Source organism: Amphibalanus amphitrite, unplaced genomic scaffold (assembly GCF_019059575.1).
Source record: "Amphibalanus amphitrite isolate SeventyFive unplaced genomic scaffold, NRLGWU_Aamphi_draft 000145F_arrow, whole genome shotgun sequence".
Classification (NCBI taxonomy): Eukaryota; Metazoa; Arthropoda; class Thecostraca; order Balanomorpha; family Balanidae; genus Amphibalanus; species Amphibalanus amphitrite.
Genome location: NW_024881640.1, coordinates 407138 through 432865, shown reverse-complemented (window position 1 = coordinate 432865; position 25728 = coordinate 407138). Strand labels below are relative to the sequence as shown.

The following is a 25728-nucleotide window of genomic DNA, read 5'->3' as shown; positions in this document are numbered from 1 at the left end:
GGGGCCGAACGGCAGGGGGGTCCGACCGACCCCCTACACGTTAGAAGCTGGAAAACGCCGCACACATGCGAGGGTTAATATTGTCAATATTTACTACCGCAAAAAGTAAAAACGGCCAACTTAGCCATTTTTGAAGATATCGGCTAAAAATTTTGACAGTGGGTCATCGCGATGACCGGTTCGCGGTTCGGTATGTGTTCAATTGCACATGCTCCATTTAGTTTTTTTTTTCTTCAGCACAAATGTAAGCTTTGAAGACCATCACAGTAGCAAATGCTTCGAAAGATGGATAGTAGGCAACATATCCTGAATGTGCCGTGCTGCATGGGAAGTAGTGTTGATGAGAAAAGGGGTTTTTGGTTCAGATTATTGTGGGAGCAGAATACATTGTCTGCACCCACTGGAGAAATATTATGGGTGCAGCTGCACCCTTGCACCCATGGTTCCTACGCTTATGATTAGGGCACATTCAAATGGGCTGACAGTTTGATCTGTTCATTCTGTTGAGTGCCCCATCCTCCTTCCCGTTCTGTCCGATGGAACATGCATTGCTCAATAGGTATCAACAGTTGCGGGAAGCGGCTCACCAGCTGGTGGGGCCTTCAGCCCTGTGTCTCCCTGTATCCTCTCTTCTCTTTGTCTGAATCAATCGAAATAATCAAAACCTTCAAACCTGAGGCGCCCATCAAATTGTTCGGATCGTTTAGTCGGTTCGGGACTCGGTAACCCCAGGCACACTGCGGTGGTAATAATTTACAGCGTCCTCTTTTCTGCTAAGGCTAAACTCCGCGCTAATGAACCATCATAGGTGGCAGCACAACTGCGGTTACGGGCGCTCCAATGCTCGGGCTGTTGTCTTTTCAGTACGGCCAGTTTTCCCGCAACTATTTTGTGAATTGTGCATTGTTATAGGCTTAAGGTGAACTAAGACCGGATCTGTCTATGGCTACACTACTGTCTATGGGTCAACTGACTGCTTTGGTTCAACTTGATTCAGCTTGAGTCAGCTAAGCGGCGCCCGGCGGCGAAAGTGAACGTGATCCCCGTTCGTGACGTCACAGTGGAAGTGGGTCAGTGGTGAGGCGGGTGTCCGAGGAGAGTGTGGGGCTAGTTGAACATGTGAATTGAGTGCTGGCACTGCCGGAAGAGGTTCAACCATTGGATAACGTGAATGGTAGGTTCGTACAATTATTTTTAGATCATATTTTTGTGTGGTTCAATTTTTATACGCTGATAAATGGTGGTTGCTGTCTGCGCTACTTTCGCCGCTTCCCCTCCCACTGTCTGTCTGCTCCCGCTCTTTTGAAGTAGGTCAATAGATTTAATAATAATGTAGCAATTCTTGTCAAATATTGCTAATTCTATCAACACCGCATGAAATTAACATCAGTTTAGCATGCATTGCATGATTGTTTGAGGCTTGAGTACTCTCAATATTGCCAGACAATTGCAATGTAATTTCAGTGTGCTCTGACTTATTGTGGACTACGAACTGAGATATCCTTCGGCAGCTGGGCAAAGTGGTAAACAGCTATTTCATTTTGTCTCCAAATGTTATGTTGGAGCCTGTCGCCACATCCAGATCCAGATTGAGATGCTCACAACATCAAAAGTCGTGACTCCAGCTTCAGGAACCTCACGTTGACCTGGGTTGGGGCAACTGGATGAACGCCGACAAAGATTAGATCAATGATGCCTCTGAAAATTTAAACCATGTTCTGAGAATTGAAATAATGTGTGCCAGCTCAATCAAATGTAAATTTATGTTCAAGTTTTTTGCTTTGAGCATGAGAATGGAATGGAAACCCAAAACCATTTGCTAAAATTCATTCCTAAGCTTTTGAGTGGCAATTGGCAATTAAATTACAACAGCAACAATTCTATGTGCAATAATAATATGATATGTGCAATTTGTTTCAAAACCTGTTGAACTTTGTTTTATACATTCATTTTTCGTACCAGTTTGTCTGGCTAGTTTTTGCCAGTGTGAGGCAATGACTTTTTATTGGTAGTTAAGTTGTTAAATTTTATATAGGGCTAAAATTCATACTGGTTATGTCTATAAGGCTATAAGGCTATGTTGATTGCAAGTTCGCTGTTATTGATAGGTAATGAAGGAAATTGAAATGCACCTTGCAGCCTACAGGGCATTCAATTAAATATGTAACCTATGTTCTTTTATGTAAACCTGTCTTAGAACAATTGCTTAAGTTTTTTTCTGTCCTGTATGCAGAGTTTTAAAGTCATTTGCATTTCACACTATGATTTACATAATATGTGAATCATAGTGCAAAATGCAAATGACTTTAAAACTCAACATACAGGACAGAAAAACTTATAACATAAGTTAAGTTAAGTTAAGCTGACAATAAATGTATTATATTTATTGTCAGCTCTGTTACATGGACTGTATTTGAAGAAGAACTGCTGGTCAAGGTGTTGATGAATTGAAATGATCCTCTTTCTATAACTCATGGATTGATTCCATCCATTGAATTCCATGCTGGATTTGATTGATCCACTTATAAGTCCCAATGGCCTCAGTCAGTTATTTAGTACAAAGCATAGCTGAAATTATATAAGGTGGGGTCAACCATTAAACAATGCCAATTCCTGTGTTATCAATTTCGACGAAACTCTCCCCACATCCTCTCTCCTCTCTCCTTCCCCTCTATCCGCCGACGTACGCGTCGGGCGGCGCTAACTGCTTCGCCGGAACTGTTAACGGTATCGGCGGCGCCGCCGGACCGCGGACGGTGGCCGGTTTCCAGCGTCTGACACGTGCTGACTAGGACGGACGACACGTGTGCTCGGAGGCAGTGTACTCGGGCGTCCTGGCACTGCTTCCGCGCGGCTGTGGGACTGCGCTCACGGTCCGTACCTAAGCGATGCCTTGACCGTGAGTTCCCGTTAGTGATGTACCGCCCGTGAGGTCCCTGCCCGTGAGGTCCACATCCGTGAGGTCCCCGCTCGTGAAGTCCCCGTTCATGAGGTCCTCATTCGTGAGTTCTCGTTCGTGAGGTCCCATCAGTGAGGCGTCCAACCCGTGAGTTTTCCGTCAGTGAGGCCCATCCGTGACGTCCCCGTTCGTGAGACTACTGCCTGCGGCAACATCCTCGGAGCATGTATGATGGGCACGAGCAGGACGCTGCGTAGGCGATTTGGGCTTTGCGTTGTCAAGTCGTGGACATTTGCGTTAATCTCAAGACAGTGTAACGCCCCGGCCCATAATCGAAATCAGTCCATTCGAAACAAAACTTGGAGTGCACACATAATGTTTGTCAACTTCCATGACCTTGCAACCCCCATAGGTACCGCCTAAGCCGCCAAAACAAGTTATGCTTCTATGAACTTATGTTATGACTACCATGTGACCAGTTGCTGTAACTGAGACCTAGCGAAGTCTGGCATTGGGTTGTATGTATATCGCTGAATTCCTGTTACCACACCGATCGCACTGTCTAACCCGGCAACAACGAAGTGACCTACATTGCACCGGCGCGCAGCCAGGCTCGTCCTGATACGGTAAAACGTCACGCCCAGTGGCGTCACACACATTTTTGTGACGTATTGCCCGTGTGGTGCGTCAGTCGTGACGGTGTGCGACTCCATTGTGACGTTTGACAAGCTTGGTGCGTTACGTTCTGACTCAGTTACGCCATTTGGTTATGGTAATGCGATGCGACGGGTAGCCGTGTTTTGTGTTGTGTTCATGCATGTAAAGCTGATCTCAGTGACCTTAGTGTGTCGATTTGTGCCCGTGGTGTATCTTTGTGACCACGATGAGTGTATATGACCATAATTTGTTAATGTGACCATATGTGACTGCACGACGATGTGTCAGCGTGACCGTAATGAAGGTTATAACATTCTTTGACTATCGTAATTTGTGTCTTCGGCTGTGTATGACCATATTGTCATATTGTCTTTATGCGTGACTGAAGTGTAACCGACGTGTGTCTCTATGACCTATCATGCCTCTTTGGCTCATCCTGACGTCCCTCTCCCCCTCAGGTGCCGACCATGCTGGACACGAACCGCGAGCACCTGGTGTGGCCCGGCGTACCGGCCGGCAGTCGGGCCGTGAAGCCGCTCTTCATCAAGAATGGCTCCGACACGGATACCATGCAGCTCACACTGGCCATCCAGGACAGTCCGCACTTCAAGGTGGGATGAAGGGATGGATAGCGAGCTGGTTGATTGTATTGCTGGGTGATGGTCTGGCTGGCTGGTTGGTGGTATGATTTATAGACTGGATAGGACAGGTGGTTAGGTAGGTGGATTGAAGGCTGTTTGGTTGGTTGGCTGGTCGGCTGGTTGGCTCTTTGCTCCCTTCGACTTCGATCAGCACCGAAGCGTAACCTATAGGGTGTTGTATTCGAGGAAGCCGACGCCCTATGTCGGCAGTCGTGCCGTTCCAGGTCTTTCACCTCGACATACTAACATGAAGCTTTGCTTTACAGTAGAGGATGTCAGTCAAGGTTTCGCCAGGCCGCTGAAGGTATTCGTTTCAAGGGAATGGTGAGGTGGGGTGGGAAGGGGAGACTTCTAAGGGAACGATTTGTTCGTAATAAGTGTCACCTGTGGCGTTTATTATATTTACGTTCCTAATCACATTGCGTTGCAAATTACGTTATATAAACCAGCTGTCAGTTCCCCAAGCTTTGCGCCCATAATGCAACACCGGGGAGATGAACAACATTAACTCGTTGACCTTCATTCCGGAATCCCGCAAAGCTCCTGCTTCCCTAAGTTCATCCGGCGGTCAAGGGCACCAATATGTTGCATCTAACCGCAGAAATGGCTTTGGTCGGGTGTTATCTGCCAGGTTTGGATCTGGGGAAACCGCAGACCGCCGCCGCACGGTCGGACGGTATCGGACAGTGGGTTTATAAGGCGCCAATGTGATCCATCCGCTAACTGCTGCTAATGGAATTGAAGGCACCGAACAGCGAGTCCGATCCCATACCGTGATGCCATCGAAGGTGCATGTTTTTTTTTCTGGTTTCTTGCGACGTGTCAACTCTGTGAATGAGAAAATCTGATAAAACGTTCGTGAGGGACTGCTTCCGTAGTTATTGATAAAGATCTACCTACTAAGGCTCCATGGCAGATGAGAATGACTATGTAAATGAATCACCTTCATAATTATAGGCCGATTATATAGCGCTTCGGTTTCCAGTACATCTCTGCCAACCCAGAGCTCCAGCCGTCCAGGTCATTGGCGTCTAACTACCTACGTAGCAGCTCACCTGCAATCCGCAATCCGTGATGAAAAGCAATAGTTGCATCAGACGCGTGTGGGGTTGCGTGGCGGCTCGCGCGGCGCACATTCTGCCTGCATTGTGGGCGCAGCGGCGGCGAGCCAGCGCGGTGCGTCCACCGGCCAGCTGCCGTGCCGGTTATACTCGTGCCCGCTGGCCGGTGCAGCGGCTCACGTGACCCAGTTGACACGGGGTCGGCGGCTGGCTGCGCGCCGCGTAATTCTTTTTTCCACCCACCCAGCCGGGTGGCACTGTTGATAGGTGTGAGTGATGACGTCAGGTGACGTCATCTCGGCACTAGTCAGTGGATACACTGAAGCTGAGATCCATGTGATGACGTCATAATGTTATGTCTGTACAATATACACCTCACAGGCATGATAAAAGAAGCAGCGAGGTGATCGCGGGTACGACCATTGACGTAATGCCTGACGCTGTTGACACGCAATGCTATCTCATATGAGCACCCACCGTTGGATGCTGTTATGAGCTCCGAGATAAGTTTTTCTTGTAATCGGAGCCCCTTTTTTTGTACGTGCGCTGAGCGACGACCACGTTTGTTTTTGTGGCTCATCGGATGTATATCATCGGCCGCTGTCGGTATAAGTACAACGCCGACCTAATTCCTCGCGAATCTGATCCCTGTTGCTCATCTGTCGCTCACGATTCCGTGGTTTGCATAAGTTTTGTTATATGAGATGCGGGAAAAGATTTCGGCGGTAGGCTGTCGTAGGAAAATCATTGGTATATGAGGCATTGTAATAATGTTTTTTTTCGGAACCTCTGTTTTGCAAAAATCTCAATGCTGCTTTGGTCTGTCCAGTTTCAACATAAGGTGGTTTGCTCTTTAGCATTCATATTGCAATTGCATAGGTATGCTGACACGCCCATCCTCTCTTAGTCTGGTGTAGTTTCGAACCTCTGAGATTTATTTGCATTTGGGCACCGATGACCGCCTCAGTTCAGACGCTCCAACCCCTAAATCATCATCGTCATCACCACGTTTGACGATGATATTTGGGCTATCTGTCTGTAGCTGAATAGACGCTGCGGACTGTACCGTCTCAGTCTCTGCCACGCTAGTCTCCGTAGCGGGTCGCGGGATCAGCAGTGCCTCTCTCCGTGGGGTCACAGGGGTACGTCGGGTCACCGGGCGCACAGCCGGGTCACCGGGTGGGGGAACCCAGTGGCAGCTCCCGCCACGACACGCCAGATTAGGGTCACGGTCAGTTCAGTACGAATACGGCGGTACAGAGAGCGGTGGGGTGCGGACTTTCCGGGGCTGTGTCGGCAGAAAGCTGCGGATGATGTAGGATTTCGGAAACGGGTGACTGCTGGTGGGATATTTGGGGATGGGAAGGAGTGACCTCCAGCAGTGTTGCTACTGGTGCTGGTGCCGTATCAGTGCTGGTGCCTTCTGTGTTGGTGTCTGTTGCTGTCAGCACTGGTGTTAGCCCTCTTACCCAATGATGCTACAAATGAAGGTTATGCGCAGTGATACTGCCAATGACCCTGTTATGGGTAATGCTGATATTTGTGTCGATATATGACAGTTATACTGGCCTCGGTGCCTATGCCGGCGCTGCTCATGTATCGACGCTGCTATAATGTAGCCGCACCGTTGTGCAGGCTCTGTTGATGCCATGGGGGTCTGACATTATCGGTGGGTAAAGTAGGCCAGCTGATGGCGCATTGCGACAGCAGAAAGTCGATATTTACCGTCGACGGGACCGCGAGCCAGGAATACCTGCGTGGGATTGCTTCCTGCCTGTTATTGGGTGGATACTGGCCAGGGATTGCCGCATCGATTTTGGGCTAGTTAGTAGTTATTATCAAATGCCCATCCTTGTAATCCAGATAATTAACAGTGAACATGATGGCCCGAGGGTTATATGCGTGATTCAAAGTGACAAATGGAGTACGCTTCACATCAATTTCATCGCTTAGGACAAATGTCACTATCGTCAGTCATGAACCGATCTGCTGAGTCAAAATATTCGCCAGTTGCGGTATCTCTCACGAGGTCGATACGGTCGCAGTCAGACACGTTTCATTGGTGTTCTCTGGACTCCTCCCCTCATTCCAGCGAGTTCTGGTCTCTATCCTCATCGTCTTTGTTTCTCCCCTGGGCCCTGCTGTTACCTCCGTCCTCCTTCCTGATTGTGAGGCCCCGGCTCGGTGAGCCGATTCCACAAACCAACCAGGCCCGACTTAGCGCGCCACCTCAGCTCGCGCGCGACTCGGCGCGCCATCTCCTCTCGGCGCGGCGCGCGGTTCATGGGTCCGCCGGCTGCTGGGGCCCGCTCCTGGAGTCTGGACGTGACCTTGGCACCGTTCACGGCGGCTGGCCGGCGCGCCGCGCGGTCAGCTCCGCCAGCTCACACACGTGCTGCTTCGAGCACGGGGCTCCGCCGGGCGCGGCCACTCCGCGCCGACCGGCCGGCCGTCCCCATGGAATGCTGCCGCCTCCCCAGGGGCGCCGCAGCTCTCCCCAGTCCTCCGGTACTCTCTCCTCTCTCCTCTTTCCGCCGCGGCTCCCATCAGTGACCTCTTTGGATGGAGCTATTGGCGTGGTTCCAGGAAGGACTCTGCCGCAAAACACCGAGAATCAATATCCGCCTGATGATTTTTCTTTTCTTTTTACGCGGAACCCGACCAAATCTCATCGACTTATTGTATTTTGTGGTGGTGTTAGACAGTTGACTAAATAGCAGTGCCGAGACGTGTTGTGGGGAACGGAAATGACCTTGGCGGTTTATTGCAGTAGGTAGGTACTGCATGATCGGTGTAACCCGAGCGTTCATTTGTTGGTCATTCTAACGCATTTGACGTCCCTGTTTATTATTCTTCAACTGTGTCTTCTGATGTTATTCAAATGTGAGCTTAGACACGATTCAGGGAATCGTGGCTGCTAGAAAAACTTTTTATTAGGTATATTTAAGTCAACTTGTTTCTCTATTATTAGTATTTCACCGTTTGATGTTGAGGTCGGAACTTCAAAAACAAGCATCGCCTACCCATTTCTGTTATTGACGATTGGCGTTCTACGTTTTCGTCATGTGATACCGTCTTGCATTAGCAGTTTAAGATGATATACTGACGTTCATGTCCCGCTGTATGAATTCGCCTGTCTGTTCTAACTTTTATATCCGCGGGACATTGCTGCTCTGTCGAACCCAGCTTTTATCGGTTACATGATCAACAGCAGACACTGAGCTCCGAATTTAGCCAGCTGTTTCTGTCATATGTCATGGTGTTGATTTATCGTGTCATTTTACAGCTGCTTGGTCATGGTCCTACGGCGTATGTAAATGGGTCAGTTGGGTTGTTGCGTAAACTACTGGCAGCTCAAGTTGCCTGGGCCTTCTTAGTCTGGCATATTATTGCAGCATGGTACGATGGTAATATAATTATATCGCAATTCTTCTGATATCCAACTCTGACTGGGCAACGCGCGATGTGCATTGTGCTTATTAAATATTGAGTCATACACAGAGCAAATATCCTGCCGTGCCCCGTGACCACTGTCCAGCCATGTTTTGTGATCAGCTGTGCTGTTCCCAGCCCTATTCTCTGCCCGTCTACTCCTCCTTTACTCCGCCCTGACCCCCCCCCCCCGCCCCTTCTATTCCAGTTCGAGGCGTTCCCGAAGCCGAGCAGCTCTCTGGAGGTGGCCATGCCGCCGCGCTCCGAGCGGAACGTGAACGTGGTGTTCGAGCCGACGTCGTGCTCCTCGTACCGGGGCACTGTGGTGATCCGCACCGGGGGAGGTGGCCAGCTGGAGAGGAGGGACGTCGCTATGGTGAGACGCGGGACGGTTTGAAATAATTATATACTGACTGCTGAGCTGTAGCTCTCAATGCTGTGACTGTCCATGGAGCTCAATGTTGAGCTGTAGCTGTCAATGCTGTGGCTGTCAATGGAGCTCCGCGTTGTTGACGCGCCCTAAAACCTAAGGAAACAACGAGAGCGCTTCATGGTTGAAGGGACTATCCCACCTTTAACATGGGGTTTGAGTTGAGATAGCCAAGTTTGCGGCGAGGTTCAGAAACCACTATCTATCTAGGTTGCAATGCAACCCCCGCGGCCTCTTGGTGTTGTAGAAATTCGTTCCCTTCATTTGAAAATGGGCCTTGTACAAGGCCCTATCTTCAACATGGAGCGACCGTTAGTGTGACGTCACCTCGTTTAGTCATTCTGATTTAAATGGGTTTGTTCGTTGAAAAATCGCTTAAAACTTGGTCTGAACTTTGTTGTGGTGCCTACAGAGTAAAAAGAATCAGCTTTATGACAGTAATGTGGCCTGGGGAAGGAGGTAATTTTGGGCTGTGACGTCACATATTTGAAAGTTTGTGTTTGGAATATGGGAAGCCTAAGATGTTTAATGAAAGATAAATGCCAGAACCGTGTTCCTGGTCATCCAATCTATAAAGTCGGGCACAATTTAACTGGTTTTAACAACATTTTAGAAGGTGGGATAGTCCCTTTGAGGGGTGGGCGACTCATGTACCGTTATTCTACCATCGCTTGCATTGGTGCTCTGGTGGTGTAATGATTTACTGACGTGCTGGTATGTCCAATAGCTATTTGCTATTTCTCTCCGTCAATCTAAAGTGTGGTAGCTTTGTTGTGCAAGTATTGGTTCATGCCAGCATACACATTCAGATATTCTCCCCTTCCTATTTATCATATTGCAATGACTCCATGTCCCTGCACGGGGAACAACCCAGCTGCCTGAATCCATACGGCAAAGCCGATTTCTCTGACCCGCTTTCACATTGCTTCTCATTTCAAAACGGAAGCCGGCGAAACACTTATAAATAATCCAGTGACGGGTGGGCGGTCTGTTGACCATTCTGGATCTGTTAGTCTGAGAGATCCAGCGGCTCTAGTGAGAGGGAGCCCGTCAATGTCTGACGTCTGTGCCCCTCTGAGCAGTGAGGGCGAGTTGGCCCCGGGCCCGGTCTCTGCCCTCCGTACCCCTGTCAGTCTCGGTAGTTGGTGGAACCGCCACCAGGGTGCGCTGAAGTGGGTGTCGTGATCGGAACCGGTATCGCTCTTTTGACGCCACTGTTATTGGTGCTTGTTGGTGGTGATCGACCTGTGGTGTTTCATTGATCTCGTCTTTAGTCTCTTGTTCCTCGTCATCATTCCACCATCCTCGCTATCATAAACTACCTTCTTATCCCCTCTCACATCTGCCAATCGTATTTCATCCCATTCCATTCACCTCCTCCCCTTACTATTTTGTATCTCACTGACCTCTGCTCGATTCAGCTGTGCCCCGTTCCTAATTGCCATCCCGCCCCGCCCGCCTGCCCAGCGTCCCCTGCTCGTCTCCAGCCCATACCGCCAACTGTCTGGCCCACTGACCCGCCCCGCCCCCTCCCCCGCCTCCAGATCCCTCTGAGCGGCTACGGCGGAGCCTCGGACGTACAAATCTACGTCAACGCGCGCGAGGCGGGCCGGCCGTGCCTGAGTCTGAACGCGGCCGGACCGGGCGGCACGCGACTGGCTACCTTCTCCATCGCTAACATCGGACAGCGGGCCGCCTATATCAAACTGCTGGCGTTTACAGGTAGGTGAGGGGACTGGAAACAGCGGGAGAGGGATGGGGGAGGCTGGTATGCCAGAGGAAGGGGTGGGGTGGACGTGACCTGGCGTCTGGGTCCTGTGGATAGTTGAACTGGGTGGATGGGATGGGTTGGGGTGGGGGGAGGTAGTTTGGCTGTGTATGAGGTAAAAGATAAGTTTTGGCGAATTGGATCTGTGCAGGCTGAATGATAATGTGTGTCGCTTTTATTGGTGAGGAAGGCGACCTGAACCCAATATGGTTGCAGGATGAGTAGTGCCATGTTTATTTTGTTTGGCTTATGTGTTAAAACTTCACGTTGTGTTGCAAAATCTATGGTTGGTCTAGTGTCTGCACTGACGGTAGATATGATTTATTGTGGGATGCATTATACATTTGTTGTATTGTTATGTCATATAGAGCGACAGCCTATGGATGATTTTGCGAAGATCGACTCGACGAGCAGGGATGTGTCAAGATTTCACATTTGATCATTGAACTCTGTCATAATCTCTTCATTTATGACAGTCCTGATCCTAGCGTCGGGACATTTCTGGTCCATTTTGAACGCGGCATTACGGCCTATACCGGTTAGGGCCTACGCTGTTGTGTGTTGAACTCCGTGTCAGTCAGTCTAGATCGTGTCTGTGGACATTTTCGGCTTCGTCTGCTTTTTAGCCGAGATTTAGTTTTACAGAACATCGTGCGTGTCTCCCCGTTTCTTAGCAGAGGACAGCCAGCAGATCGTATGTTCGTTTACGCTGATTGATGTCTAAACTGGGGTGAACATTGTGTCTGTAGTTTTTATTGTATCCTGCCTGGCCCGTCACTAGTGCTCTTGAACTTGGCCGTGACCGTGACGGGCTCGATCTTTGTTCGTGTGTGATCGGACAGGCCGCTCTCTTATCTAGACACTGAGTGTGGGACACGAGAGGCATACCTACGCGTTAGAGAGACCTTCTGTCCTTTGTGCCATGGTTTGCTAAGTTTACGTGACACACGCTGAAACTTATACTTTATCGTAACGATAAAAAACTTTGTTTAAACCGCATGCATTCGTTAAAAAGGTGTAGTGCTTAAAAGCACTTTCTTGACTGAGATTCGCCCTTGAAAGGTTCAAAGCCCTCCGGGAAAGCGACTCCTGACGGGGCGATTCTATGAATGCATCTGATAGCCCGGATTTGTTGCGGTTGTGTTCCTAACTGGCTCCGTTTGATGGGTGTCTATCGCTTCACTCGGTCTCGGATTCCCCAAAGTTGAGCACGCCACGGCCGGTTAGCACGTGCCTGGAGACGTACTCGACAATAGGGGAACGAACTGCTAGTCCGGGCGGATCCGTCCTGAAGAGTGCGTGGTCGTTCTCTGTTTCTCTTAGTTACTGAAGTGATACGATGTGAAGGTGAAAAGGTGATTGTGAAGTGAGAAGAGGTAAAACTTGAATAGTGAGGCGTGAACGTCTAGATTTTATCGCTACTCTTGATGGTGTCTTTCCTGTGTCGGACAGGTTTGTGTTTCGCAAGAGCGCATAGCGGGCCGCTTGCTACTGTAGCCTCAGCTTTCTGAAATTTCTCACCAGCGACATACACAGGCATTAGTGAACCTAGGAATGTTATCGACATTTGCTTTAGTTTGGGTTTCATTGCCGCCTTAGTATCCCCGTTCTAGCTTCTCATAGCACATGCGTAGTTATTGACCAGCAATGTGTATTCTGCAGTTAACCGACAAACAATATACTTTTGCAACACACCGTTATAATGGAGTGTTGCATCTCTAGTCGGTGGCGTGCTCAGAGGGAAGCCTACGACGTTTTCCCGGCGTCTCGGACGGACAGATGCGCCGCTGCCCGGGTGCCGGCGCCCCGTCGGCCGCACCGCGCTGCCCGGCGTCGGACCGGGACGGCCGCCGTGGACGGGAGTGGACGGCGGACGGTGGATTGTTGACCGGAGACGGTGGACAAGAGAAAGTCGTCTGTAGGAGTGTAACAGGTGGACGGTAGCTGGTGGAGGATCGACGATGGACGGTGGGCGGTGGACGATTTGATTGTAGACGGAGAAAATGACGAGTGGCTAATGGCTGATGGACGCTTGTCCTTGAACAGATATTGAATTGAATTGTGGACGGAAAAGGAAGATCTGCGTCCTGAAGTTTGATATGCCATTCTCAGAGACCTCAGTGTACCTGTTATGGACTCGGGAAGTGGACTCTGGAACAGTGTGATTATCAGAAACTTGTGCTCTCCCACAAACCGTCATAGTGCGCCGGTGTGACCCAAAGAACCCACCACTCAGCCTGCCCACCTCACTCATCTATAGCCCGAAAAGACCGCCGTCCGTCTCCGTGGTGACCTGACCTCTGTGCGGCGCCCTCCACCGACAGCCGGGCCGGGACGCCGGGTGGGGAGGATGGCCGGGATGCCACCGCCCGGGTGTGGCTCCCCTCTGACGGGGCTACCCCTGCAGGATGACTTGCTGCCGGATCTGTTTGTCGATTGTGAGTGGGGCTGAGATGTTCGTCTCTCGCTTGGTTTGTGTTTTCGAGCTGAGTTTTACATTGGATATGAAACTTGCATTGATGTTCTGGTCACATTCTTGAAGACCCGTACTCATTATATAGAGTTGACTTTATCAGATAATGAGAGTCAATAACTTTATATTTCTTAATCACGGTTGTGTCCATCATGACGGACGTGATCACTGTCATTGTTTGACTCTTTTTCTGGTAGTAATATTCTCGACTCACTGTTTACAATAATCGATTGCTGGGGAGGACGTCAGTCAGTTTCTGTTTTGGCCTGAACGCAGTCTGATGCGTGGCTGATAATACCATCCTCCATTTTCCGGCTGACTTCTGCAAATGATCGGCGCTCTGCATTCCGCGTAACCGTTGCATTGTCTTTGTACTTCGCTTTTTAACCTACGCAGAGCGGTATACTTGCACTTGCAATAATTCATTAACTAGAACGGTGCTATCTGGCCTGTTTTGTCGTCATTTCAAAAAGCATCATTCACCTTCAAACGGCGATGGAAACACGAGATGACAGTCGCTGCACTGATGCAACTGTTTTCTCGGAATGCCATCCTACCGTTCTGTACGATCCGTAAAGCTATCATCATGCCCTAACCACCCTCCCTCCTCTCTATCTCCAGACCTGAGCTGCGAGCGTCCGCTGCCGGCTCACCAGGCGTCCCTGCACCCCAGCGAGTTCATCCTGCGCCCGAGCGACTCGCGTCAGGTCAGCGTGGTCACGCCGCCCGTCTCAGACGTGCAGGACGTCGGTGCCGTACTGGTTCTGAGCGGTGACGAGACACTGCGACAGGAGCTCCGCCGGCGGCCGCCCGGCGCGCCGCCCAGTCCGCACACGCCCGTTAACCTGAGGAGCGTCAACTTTCAGGTATGAGGGGAAGGGGAGATGGAAGAAAGGCAGGGAAGGAGAGGGATGACGAAGGGAGGGAGACGGGACGAGAGAAAAACTGGGGGGGGGGGGGGAAGAGGGACGGTAATGGAGAGGTATCCTAGACCCAAGCTCTACACATTTTCCAAAGCGTCGACAGTCACTGTTATATGCTTCTTTTTGACTGACATTGTGACTTTGCATTGGCCTGTGTTAGCTGCTGTTAGTGGCGCGTCTTACTGAATATCTCCTAGCCCAGCCTGACCTGACCTGTCCCGCGCCTCCACAGGCACCGTACGACGGGGAATCACAGGACAACCAGGCCGGCTCCTCGCTGGAAGCGTCCATTGACAAAATGGAGGACATCTTCTACTCCAACATGAAGAAGACAAAGCTGCCTCTCAAATGTGAGTGCTCCTGAGAATCTGTTCATGGGTTTTCTGAGCGTGCCTCGCTGCTATTGGAAAGCTTAGGTGGGGATGAAGAATGCTGCTATTCAGCGTTTTCCGAATGATTTTAGTGGATCGCTCATGCTCGTATCGGTTGTAAATTGTTACCGGCATAACAATTTAAATAAATTTGTTTTATTGTATGTATGTATGTATGTATGTATGTATGTATGTATGTATCTATGTATGTATGTATGTATTGACACCAAAAGCCTTCCACATATGGCGTTACGATTACGGCTGTATTTTGTCACATATTGCCTCCGTGGTTGTTGATTGTACCCAGCGTCTGAGTATGGCCCCCATCTCTGTAGCGTGGGCCTCTACCGAACTCTATGTGACTGTATTGTTTTGTGCAGCTGATCTGAACAACCCCGCGCCCTCCACAGACCTGCCTCGGCCGCCGGCGCAGGCGCCGCAGCTGCCGCCGCCGCAGCCCAAGCCGCACGAGATGTCGACGCCCTACAGCAGGTAGGAGCGCGGGCTGACTGGTCCCCTCCCCTTATACTTAACTGGCCCGGGCGAGGCATAGGGTAGGGCGCGGGTAGTACTGCCTGCTCTGAGTTCGGAGAAGGGGGAAAGCTGTCTTTAAAAGCCGCGGATGTCTGTGGTTATAGGATGAAGGGCAGACGGCTCTGGGGGAGTTTGAGGCAGTGTAGTGGTGATGATTAATAAGAGATGAAACTTAAATGAGGTTAGTGTGTTCGTGGAACGATCGTTATATAAGATTATATGCCATATGCTACATGTATCACTTGTTATAGTCTTTGTTTGTTTTGTGGGGCGCTCGTTATGGAATATCCACAAAACTTATTATTGTCTGTACATGGCTTAAAATTTCTTGTTTACGTTGTTTCCTTCCTTTTGCGTTTTCGTTTTGCCCTGATCAGCTGGGTAGTGGGTATTGTAAAGTCTTCATAGCACCGGTATCCCCCGACCCCAACCTCTGACATTGGATCAACGGTCCGTACCGGGTACCCGTTCCCTGCATCACGTTTACATGTCTGGGCACCCTTCCCATTTAGTCCTGCGCCGCCTTCACCTTTCGTGACTGTGCCGTGACCCAGGATTGGCGTGACGGTCCTGTCACGGCCAGCGGCGGCAGAGTTCCTTCTCCGTGAGCCAACCGGTGACAGATGAATCTCCGGGCCGCTCCGCTCCTCTACCCTGTGGTCGCTCTGCACTCTGCTATCTACGACTTGGCTTTTCCGTCACTTTACCCTTCAGACTGTCCCTCCCTCTCACCCTTCAGGCATGAGTGTGACCAATGTGTCCTATGTTACCGTATGTCATGTGCTAGCGACTCGGTGTATGACTGATCCTGTCTGTGATCATATGCCCTGTTTGGTTTATTTGCTTGTTTTGTGTATTTGTCATCACCAACAGACAAATTATCCACAAACAGGTGAAGTTAGGTAGTGTTTAACCCATGACGTTGTGTATGAGCGTATATCCAGCGTGACCCATCTGACACCGTGTTTGTGACCGTGTACTCCTTGTGTCGATGCATCTCGCGTATTCCTCTGTATGTGGCCCCGTGTGATGTGTGTCCTGTGTGACCCTGTGATCGTGTTGTAACCACATGCCCTTACCGTGTCCCTCAGACCCAGTGTGGAGCTGCAGCAGCCGCGGACGCAGCAGCCGGCAGCTCCCACCCGACCGCTCGACCAGCTGCAACAGCTGCAGCGGCAGACGGTGAGCTGGGGTGGTTCCAGGGGAAGGGGGTGGTGGGGTAGTGGGCCAATTTTATACACGTGATAATGTCCAGTCTGGTAAAGGGAACGTTCCGATGACCCTTATAGTCCATCGTCCAGATCTTGTATAGCGCTATGCTATTCAGACAAGACACTTCACTGTTGTTCATATCAGTTGTTGAAGTACCATGCGTAGTTACTACGCATGGTACTAGGTACTGTACCTAATGCACTCTGATCATGCCTAATATCGATGCGTTACTAGCCACTGTCGGCTAAGCCCACGCACTAACCGGCCTCCCTCCCTCGCTCTCCCAGACGCCGCTGGAGCTGACGAAGCGCTCTGCGTCTCCGCTGTCGGCGGTACCAGTGCCGGTGGCGCGGCCCGGCGGTCCCCCCACCGACACCGGATGGTGGCCCCGGCCCCCCGGCCAGCAGCAACTCATCAGCGAGCGGGGACAGGCCAAACTGCGCATATCGACTAATCATCTGATGTTCGCGAGGACCCCGCTCGGTACGCCCCGCTCGCTGTCCATCCAGCTGACCAACTTGAGCCAGGAGGTCATCAAGTGGAACATCTTTGGGTACAGCATGCCGTACCTCATCACGGTGAGTGGCGTCATGGTGTGACTGCTGTGTAGACTTATGTGACAGCTGTGTAATAGCTGATGGTTTGTGGTGCTGGGTTTTCAGGCCTACTTGGAGTATTTTTTATGGCATCGTGGTATGGTAGTACTTTGTTTCTTTACTGAAGTTTGTTCTGTCTTCCAACATTATATCCTCTCTTTTGTTCGCCTATCGTCCCCTAAGAGTCCGCTGACCTATCGCCCCGTCTCCTTGCCATCAGGGTGTGAACCAGATGGTGAAGTGCGGTTACGACGTGTTCAAGATGCGTCCCAAGGAGGACTCGGTGCGCCCCGGGGAGACGCTGACGCTGCAGGTGACGTTCAGTCCGCCGTACCCCGGACAGCTGACCCAGCTGTTCCAGCTGCTCTGCAAGCCCGCCAAGGAGGCGCCGTGAGTAGTGGTGGTGGTGGGAGGAGGAGGGAAGGGTTGAGTGAATGAGAAGGGCAGAGGAATGTGAGTCAGAAACAGTGCATAGAAGGTGAACGCTGGGTGTGTGAGTGGCATTAGGTTGGGGTTCTGTGGAGTGGTGTTGCGTTCCTAGGTCGATTTTGGAAGACTGCGTGCTAATTCGCAATCATCTACAATGCTGTCTGGCCTGACCATGCCCTCTGAGCCTTTGTGACCTCTGACCATGACGCTTCTGGCCCTTCTGACCATGTCCCTTTTTCTTTTCTCTACGGCAGTGGTCAGCCGATGGTGGTGTACACGCTGCCCGTGCAGGTCTCTGGCCGCGGCAGTATCCTGGACGAGGGTGAGGACGAGTCAGACCTGATCACGGCGCCGCTGCACGTGTCGCAGGACTACCTCTTCTTCCGGCACTGGTCCATCTGCCATAAACTGGAGATCACCAACAAGATGAGGGACGAACTGCCGGTGAGCACTGAGGGCTGGAGTGGGAGGGCAGCTGTCTGGCTTCCCTCCCAGCGGTTTTAAAGTTATTTGATTGATCTGTGATGAACGTTTGATAAGCGAGTGTCAGCTGCAGTACTAATGTTGATGTCAGTCCATTTTGTGTGATCCATCAGAACGTTTTTCAGCTTCATCTTAATTCGTTGCCGCACCGTTCTCATTATCACGTGACTATCGTCTGCCCGTGCCCTTGCTGTACCGCCTATCGTCTGTCACTCCGTTGTTCTAACGTCCCCTCCCCGTTTCCAGGTGGAGTACCGCGTCTCCGGTCCGTTCAAGGTAGTAGCCGGCCCCAACGAATCCACTCTGATGGACCTCACCGAGGGTCACATGATGGCACCATCGCAGCGATACGTACAGATGTACGTCTACTTCTGCCCGGAGCAGGCGGGAGCGTTCTCCGGCCAGCTCAAACTGTGGCTGAAGAGCAGCGGCTGGCGCCATCTGGTGCGGCTCGAGGGAACGTGTCAGGATGTGGACCATATGCTGCAGATTCCGCCGCCCACTGGGTGAGGCGAGCGAGAGGGGAGTCAGAGGTCGCTATAGTCGCCGAGCCGAATATGTTCGTCGCTCGCCAGTCGTCCCAGCCAGTCGCCTCTGGTGATTTAAAGTCGTGGTGATGTGAAGGAAGGTGACTGGTGATGGTGACGCGGTGAAGGCAGGAGGTGGATTGTGGTGAGACTGGTGAGGAAGAGACGCTGCCTACCGACGGTGTTGGTGAGGTGCCACCGAGTGCAATGTGGGAGTGATTTGACCCGGCCTGACCCGAACCGAGGTCGTGGAGTCAGTGACTTGACCTGACCCGAGGTCACGTGAGTCCAGGAGACCGACACTGCCGCTGCGAGCCGCCGTAAAGTGCTGCCTCTAAGTGAATGGTACAACTCTTGAGTGATCGCCGGGTCGGTCCAGTGCAGTGATGGACTTTGAGAGGAGTTACGAGGGAAGTGCTACGGAGCCGTGTGTTGGTATTGTGTTGTTTTGTTACGATTGGTCGATGGAACAGAGGGACTCTTGACACACGCACTGCCGACTGCTGTACGAAACGGATTGACGGTCGACTGGCGAGGGGTACGAATATGCACTGCTGGTGTGGAACCGTCGGCGGTCGGAATGGTCTGAGGCTGATTTGGATCGTGACCTCACCGGCCATTGTAGCGCCGAATACGTACGGTATTGGCAGCCCTTTTCTCTGGGACTTTTTCACGTCAGTGTTCGATTTCGATCGGTTGGCTGTCTGACGGACTCTCGTGTTTCGTCGGACATGGTAATGTAGCGGCTTCGGCTGTCATTTTAGCGGTTCGTGTGGGTTCCGTCAGCTGCCGGCGCGGTCTGAGCATCGTGCTAGCTCAGTGGGTGATCTTTGGACACTGCCGGACGGCGGGCGCCCGTCACTCTACCCTCCTCCCCGCTCTCTCTCCTACACCTCAACGTCCGAGCCGCCACGGCACGGATGCCATTTACATCAGCCAGTAATTGAGGAGCATTCTGTAGTACCAACCGACACGGGCCGCGATTTTAGAGGGGTTGGTACAGACTAGACCGACAGACTGTCGTGGGTAGGCGCCTAGTGCTACACGTGTCGTCTAATGCCACACGTGGTGTCTAGTGCTGTACGTGGCGTCTCGTACTACACGTGTCGTTTAGAATTTCGGTACAAGAGTCCTGTAGTCTTCGATCAGCGGTGTCTAGTTCTCGGATGAGTCACGGTGGTCGATTGTAGGGGTTGCCGATCGTGCGCACATGTGCATTGCCACAGCGAACTACGAGCGAACCTGATAGCATCGAGGGTCTGTCTTGCGTTATTTATTGCTGTTCTTGTATTGGTAGGTCGTCGAGAGCAACTGCCCGTTTTTAAAGAGTACGTGGTGGATGGATGGGACTGATTACTGTTGAATCGCATGATGCATATTTTTATTTGTGAAAGCCTATGGAATGAGAGGGAACAAATGACTTGTCGACTGGTACAGAATCGGAGTATATCCATCTTGAAGTCAGCGCGCCGAGGGACAGGATTCAGTCAGTGTGTGGATGCAAGCTCAATGTGAATCTGGTGATGATTGAAAGAGCGAGTGTGCGTCAAGATCATGTCGAGTTGATTGGGGACTGTGTTGGATATACTCTGATGCCGTGTGGGTCGCGCTGTGGCTGGACTCGGCTGTCTGGGGCCGTCTGAGACAACAGACACTGCCGACTCGCGCGCTGCCCCCCTCGGAGCATGTCTTTCTGTCTGGTGGGCGATCTGGCTCGCCCCTTCAGACACAGGTGCTAATGACAAACGAGTTGTGATTTCAGACGAGTGGGCTCGGGCAATGCATGAGAATACATATTTTTTTCTGAACGATAGCTATTGTTTGTAGGTGACGGGTATGTGTGGCTGTGTTCGGGGAGAATGAAGTTAGCCAGTAGTCAGTTGGTGGAATTGAGATGTTATGATTGGGAGGTCTCAGCCAATGTGTTGTATAGGCAGACCGCGAAGTGACTGCTGAGGGAAAACTACATCACTTGGAGCTCATCCTCGTGGTCTAGGGGTATGACATCCGGCTCATGTTCAGTGCCAGTGGGTTCGGTACTGGTAGGGAGCGACGTGCCTTCACTAAGCCATCTCTCGCCTGACCCTGAATCCGTGAGGAAACTAACATCAGCTCTGTAGGCGATCTTTCAACGTGTCCGCCGTGACTGCGAGCGGACAGATCTTTCACTCCCTTAGTACAAACACAAAGTGGTAGTTTTTCTTAGGTCTGTATTTGGGGTGACCGGCCAACATTCGGCCCACGAAGGACCAGCGAAAAAGCTCATCGGCATGAAGCTGCCACAAGTGACGAGCAACGAGATTCATTAGTTCACAACAATCGGCGATTAAAACACACCATAAACACCACAATGGCCCTGGCTATATCCCTGGGTAACAGTAAATCGCTGAATTTTATTGACACGCTAGACAATAAAAACAATATCAACTCGTTATTATAAAGACAAAACAAACAGAACACCATGTACATTAGCAGCCACAGGTAACACCTATGACGAGAACTCGAGTATCGAGATTGAGTTCAGTACAGAACAACGCACATCGATAACATGTGACAATGCGATTGCGATTGCGAATAATACCCTTCATCGCACGAAAGACTGCGAGCGCTAACAACTGTCGATGTCGTTACATCGACGACGAAAGACGACTAATGCCCGCACGTTAGCACACAATCGGCTATACATCACTGCAGGCTAGAGACGGTCAACACCGTACATCTTTACAATGCTCAGCGCCGCTGAGCTTGTAAGGTGAGTCAGCGGTACAGTATGGCCTAAACACGTCATTACATAAGGTATAACAGCTTAGCTGCAAGTCAAGACCAACGAATCTCGCCCTCACTGTATTCCCCACATCATACCACCCCCATGACCAACGGGCGCTGACAGACAGATGTTATCTAGGGGCACGAGGAGGACGGGGGGGGGGGGGGGAGTGGCGGCGCCGACCGACGCCAAAGTCGGCGGCCGGGCGCATCTTGCGGGGTGGGATGAGCCTGAGCGCCTGTGAAGCGCAGAGAGAGGGTCTCAGTCAGGTCCCCGGCCGCTCGTTAGATCCATGTTTTCGAGGTCCCGCACCGTAATTACTGAACCCAGCCCCCTGCTGTGACCTGAATACCTCGGTCTCTGGAGGCGGGATGGGCCGCAGATCAGAGGGCGTCAGCTGTGCGCGGCGCTATGCCAACGGGCCGCGGCGGGGTGCGTAGACGGGGACAGTTTTAGGGACGGGGGAACCGGGAGGGAGGCTGACGGCAGTTCAGTACCCTTCCCCGCGGCCGACGCACCAGAAGCCCTCACCAGTGTGCTCCGAGAGGGTGGGACGATCCACGTTGGATCGACAGAAGCACCAAGATATCCTTAACTGACCATCCAACTCGCGACGGCACCATCTCGGCCCTGTGACTTGAGGTGCTACGAAAGGTTGAGGCGAGTGCAGGTAGCGCTGGCTGCTGCCCGACGCAGCAGCCAGCAGCGTGAACCGCCTGCCGCCCCGGTAGGTGCCGTTACGGCCGGGCGGGCAGTCTCCGGTGGCGACAGAGTGTGTCTGCGTACTGCTGTAACCCAGTGCCATCAATACAGCCGCAACAAGGGCTGAACTCGTAAGCAGTTTAATTCCTCATACTCTACCGAAAGTGTCCGAGCCACAGCACTGTGAAAACAAGCTCGCCTACCGAAGAGAAGGAAGATTCAACGCGCCGCTATGCCAGAGAGGAAGCCCTGGGCGCAATCCGGACCGAGAAAGGCGGCCACCGGACAGGTACTCGCCCTGATGCCGCACATAGCGTCAGCCAGTCGGGTCGCGGCGGGACAGGTGGGAGGAACAGCAGCGTTGCACTCCGGCTCTCTGTGACGCGAGATGGCCCGAATCGGTCTGGGGTCGGCGATGTTGCTGGCGGCGCCCCTGCTACTGGTCGTAGCAGGCCCAGGTGAGGTGCTGCACCGTCCCGGGGCGATCTTCGTCCGCCGCGGGATGGCGAGTATGGTGGGAAGCACGTACCGCGTGTTAATACATCTACATCCCTATGGATACGGGGCCGAGATTGTTCTTAATTGAAAAGTCCCAACCTTCGGATACTTAAATGGAGTCTCTCCACAGTTCGAAGTCCTCGAGTTTCCCATTCATCGTGAAAATTTTCACATTTATCAGTTCCGTTCCGTACGCGTCGCGAATCCGAGTGAATTTTCCATTACTGGCCGATTCGACGTCGGTAACCCCCGTTTGGCCGTGACGGGGGATCGACTTAGGCGTGACTAATGACTATGTCAGGCGTGCATGCCTATGTTTGAATATTTGTGGACTACCGTCATGTCACCAAAACTGTAAGCGATTAACCGTGCCCCGCACCGCATCCTTCACGGCGCGGTGCGCTATATCGCCGAGGAGGCTATAGGCGCGCACATAGCCGTGGAAACGCTCGCGCACGGCTCAGGTTGGCTGAGCCGTGACTCTAGTCGGCTCTCTCCCGACTCGACACGGCCGGAGTAGTGCTCTTCCTCGACCTCGCCACGCAGTGATATGAGTACCGGGGGTTCCCCAGTCCAGTCAGGACCTGTTGTGCCCGAGTGGCGCGACAGTGTTTTCTTCACTGTGCGTACAGCGGGTAACATTGTGCCTGTCCAGCTATACTTTGCTATTCTTGCTGCATTCGAGTAGCATGCTTTTTCTTCATGTGTCTGTGAAACTTGTAATATGCCTATTCCACAGGAATTCTTTTTTTTTCATTTCAGAGAAAAGGCTGCCGCACCTTAAGCCTTGGTTACAGGCAGGTGCCCACTGCGAAAGACCACCCTTAACGCTGCTTCACGAAGCTACCTCACGCCCATTTCACAAACTATTTCACCTATTAATACCAGCTGAGCTACCTAATATGTTGAGTGTGTTTTGTCTTCTCCTCAGGGAGCCAGCACCTGGATCCAGCACTGAGCTCCACAGGAATTTCTGCGAAGCTCTTTATCAAGCCGGGATCGTGCGGAGCACACCTGGCTCGTGCTGAGGCGGGCGCTTTTAACCCAGTTTGGCGGTAAGACAGACCCTGCCCGACTGGCTAGCCAAATTCAACAGGCTAGGATGGGGCGCAATACCCCGGCGCGAGCATTTGCCCTACAAATTGGCCGTTTGGCTCGCCTGGCCTACCCGGAGCTATCTAATGACACCGACGCCAGAAAAAAAGCAAACGCAAAGAGCCCTTTTTAGCCACATTGCTTTGGAACAATTCACGATGGGTCTACCGCCCCCACTCAGTCCACCAATCTATGAGCGTCGGGTGACGTACTTTCAGGAGGCAGTGGAGCTGGCAGCTCATCATGAAGAAAAAAATGCATCGATACATGAAAAGATCCACTATACATGCCATCCATGAGGGAATGACCCCTTCTCCATGAGGCTATCCTCCAAGTCGGGATATCCTTTCACGCCGGGGAACCATCAGCTCCAATACATGACGCCGATACACACCACCGGAAGTGGTTCCTCAGGTGGAACAGAGCCAGAGCCACGTAATATGAGAGGGCCGCCCGGCGAACACCTCCCCGAGGGCAGAACCGCGGTTCATGATTCATCTGCTACATCGTAATACAATCAATATGCAATGGCTGCCAAGAAAGCACACAAATTCACCTTGTGTCCATGTTAAAATGCAAAAACGTCATATAGACAGTCGTTATGTTTCATGTTCCAAATCACCATGTCGCTTGGTTTCATATTTCACTCACATTTCGCAGGTGGAAGAGGGTGTACAGAAAGGTTTCGGACCGCTACGTCTTGCGCCCCATGAAGGTGGCCAAGAGGTGCACGTGCGCCCTCTACTGGCCAGGATGGTGGAGCGGCGGTATGAGGTAACCCTCAGCGGCCCCTTCGGCCATGGAAGAGTACCCGTGACGGCGGTACCCGCTGGTCCCGACCGACGCCGCCGCCGACCCCGCCATCAGCACCCGACAATTATGACAAGGACGTAGACTCTGAGCTCGAGTCGACTACGGAGCTCGAGTCGGAGACAGAAGAATACAGGATGTCCCCGACTCAGCCCGTTTGGGGCGAGGAGCCGGTCGGGCAGATTATCCAATGTGCGTCGCCCTGGCCGGACACGCCCGATTGGGACGATGAGGTCGAGGAAGAGGGGTTCCTTCGGTTTTTAGCCTCCCTTGAAGAGGAACTCACCGGGCCGAAACCACCCCTCTGCCACCGTTCGCAAAACAAACTGACATGGAAAAATAGACTGTCATATACTCGTATGACTGACCGTGACATATAAACGGGTCAACCTCAGACTCAAGACAAGTGTTTCCGAGCCCGGCGGCACTCAAGAGTCGCGGCAGTACGGGCGGCTGCGCGCGGTGCACCACCCGCGCACACGAACCGCCGCCGCAGCCGCCACCACCGCCACCTGGTGGCGCGATCCCGGAAGGCCCAGGAAGGGGAGTAAGGGGACCCTTTTTGACCGTCCGTGGGAGGGAGTATTATTATGTAAGGGCAAAATTCAGCGCAAGGAGCATATCGGCGAGGAGCGGCGGGCCGGAGTACCAGAGTGCGTGTAAGGCCAGTCCGCCGTATGATAGCCTCCGGCGGGAAAGGCGTGCCCGCCGGGTGAAAGGCAGCGGCTGGCCGGCACCTGGGGCTCGCGGGCCCGTCTCTCGGGGCATTTGCCAGTGCGGTGTCGTCGGGGCAACACCTTTCGGTAAGATAACTTTTCCCTCCCCCCTAAATTAATGCTGCAGCGCCCGGGCGCTGCGGAAGTCCCCAACATGTGTCATGGATCTTATTTGGCTCTCCGACCGGCCGCAAATAGCGGTGGGCACTCCCGTTTATAACCAGGACGGTCCCATCTAAATTGCATACATCGGCGCAGCGCGTAACGTAAATGAGTGTGCGGTTGGAAGTGTAATGCGAGTAGTGTGTGTGAGCGTAAGAAGGTGAGCATATGATTTACGAGTGGCCCATACGAGTCGAAAATACAGCGTAACGGGAATGTGAACCAAATCTTTGAATTGGGTAAAGACAGATGCCGGGCTGATACACGGTGAACGTGAACGAACAATCATACGGGCCGCTTAGTTTAATACACCCGGGTGGCAGGCGGACATTGTAGAGTAACTTTTATTTGGCAACAGGTGGGCCCTGATGTGTTTAGACTGGGTCCCCTGTCGAAGAATTTTAAACGTGGGTTGATGAGCCGCTTCCGCAAGCTCACGGAGCCGGTGGCGCACCTGCTGCAGCCCACGAGCTGTCAGCAGGGCGATACCGAGACCGCCCGGGGCTACGCGCAGCGACTGAAATCGCTGGCGTATAAAACCT

At 52.1% G+C, this 25728-nt stretch overlaps 1 protein-coding gene across 1 annotated transcript; it reads left to right on the top strand.

Moving 5' to 3' along the window:
- The first annotated feature begins 810 nt into the window (after window positions 1-810).
- On the top strand, window positions 811-20249 carry LOC122382706. The gene is made up of 12 exons (XM_043368388.1): window positions 811-1174; window positions 4015-4167; window positions 8899-9066; window positions 10665-10842; window positions 13983-14227; window positions 14517-14634; window positions 15066-15147; window positions 16281-16371; window positions 16689-16979; window positions 17218-17387; window positions 17681-17870; window positions 18156-20249. The coding sequence occupies exons 1-12, from the start codon at window positions 1172-1174 to the stop codon at window positions 18417-18419; spliced, it is 1953 nt and encodes a 650-aa protein (XP_043224323.1). The 5' UTR covers window positions 811-1171; the 3' UTR covers window positions 18420-20249.
- Window positions 20250-25728: the final 5479 nt, after the last annotated feature.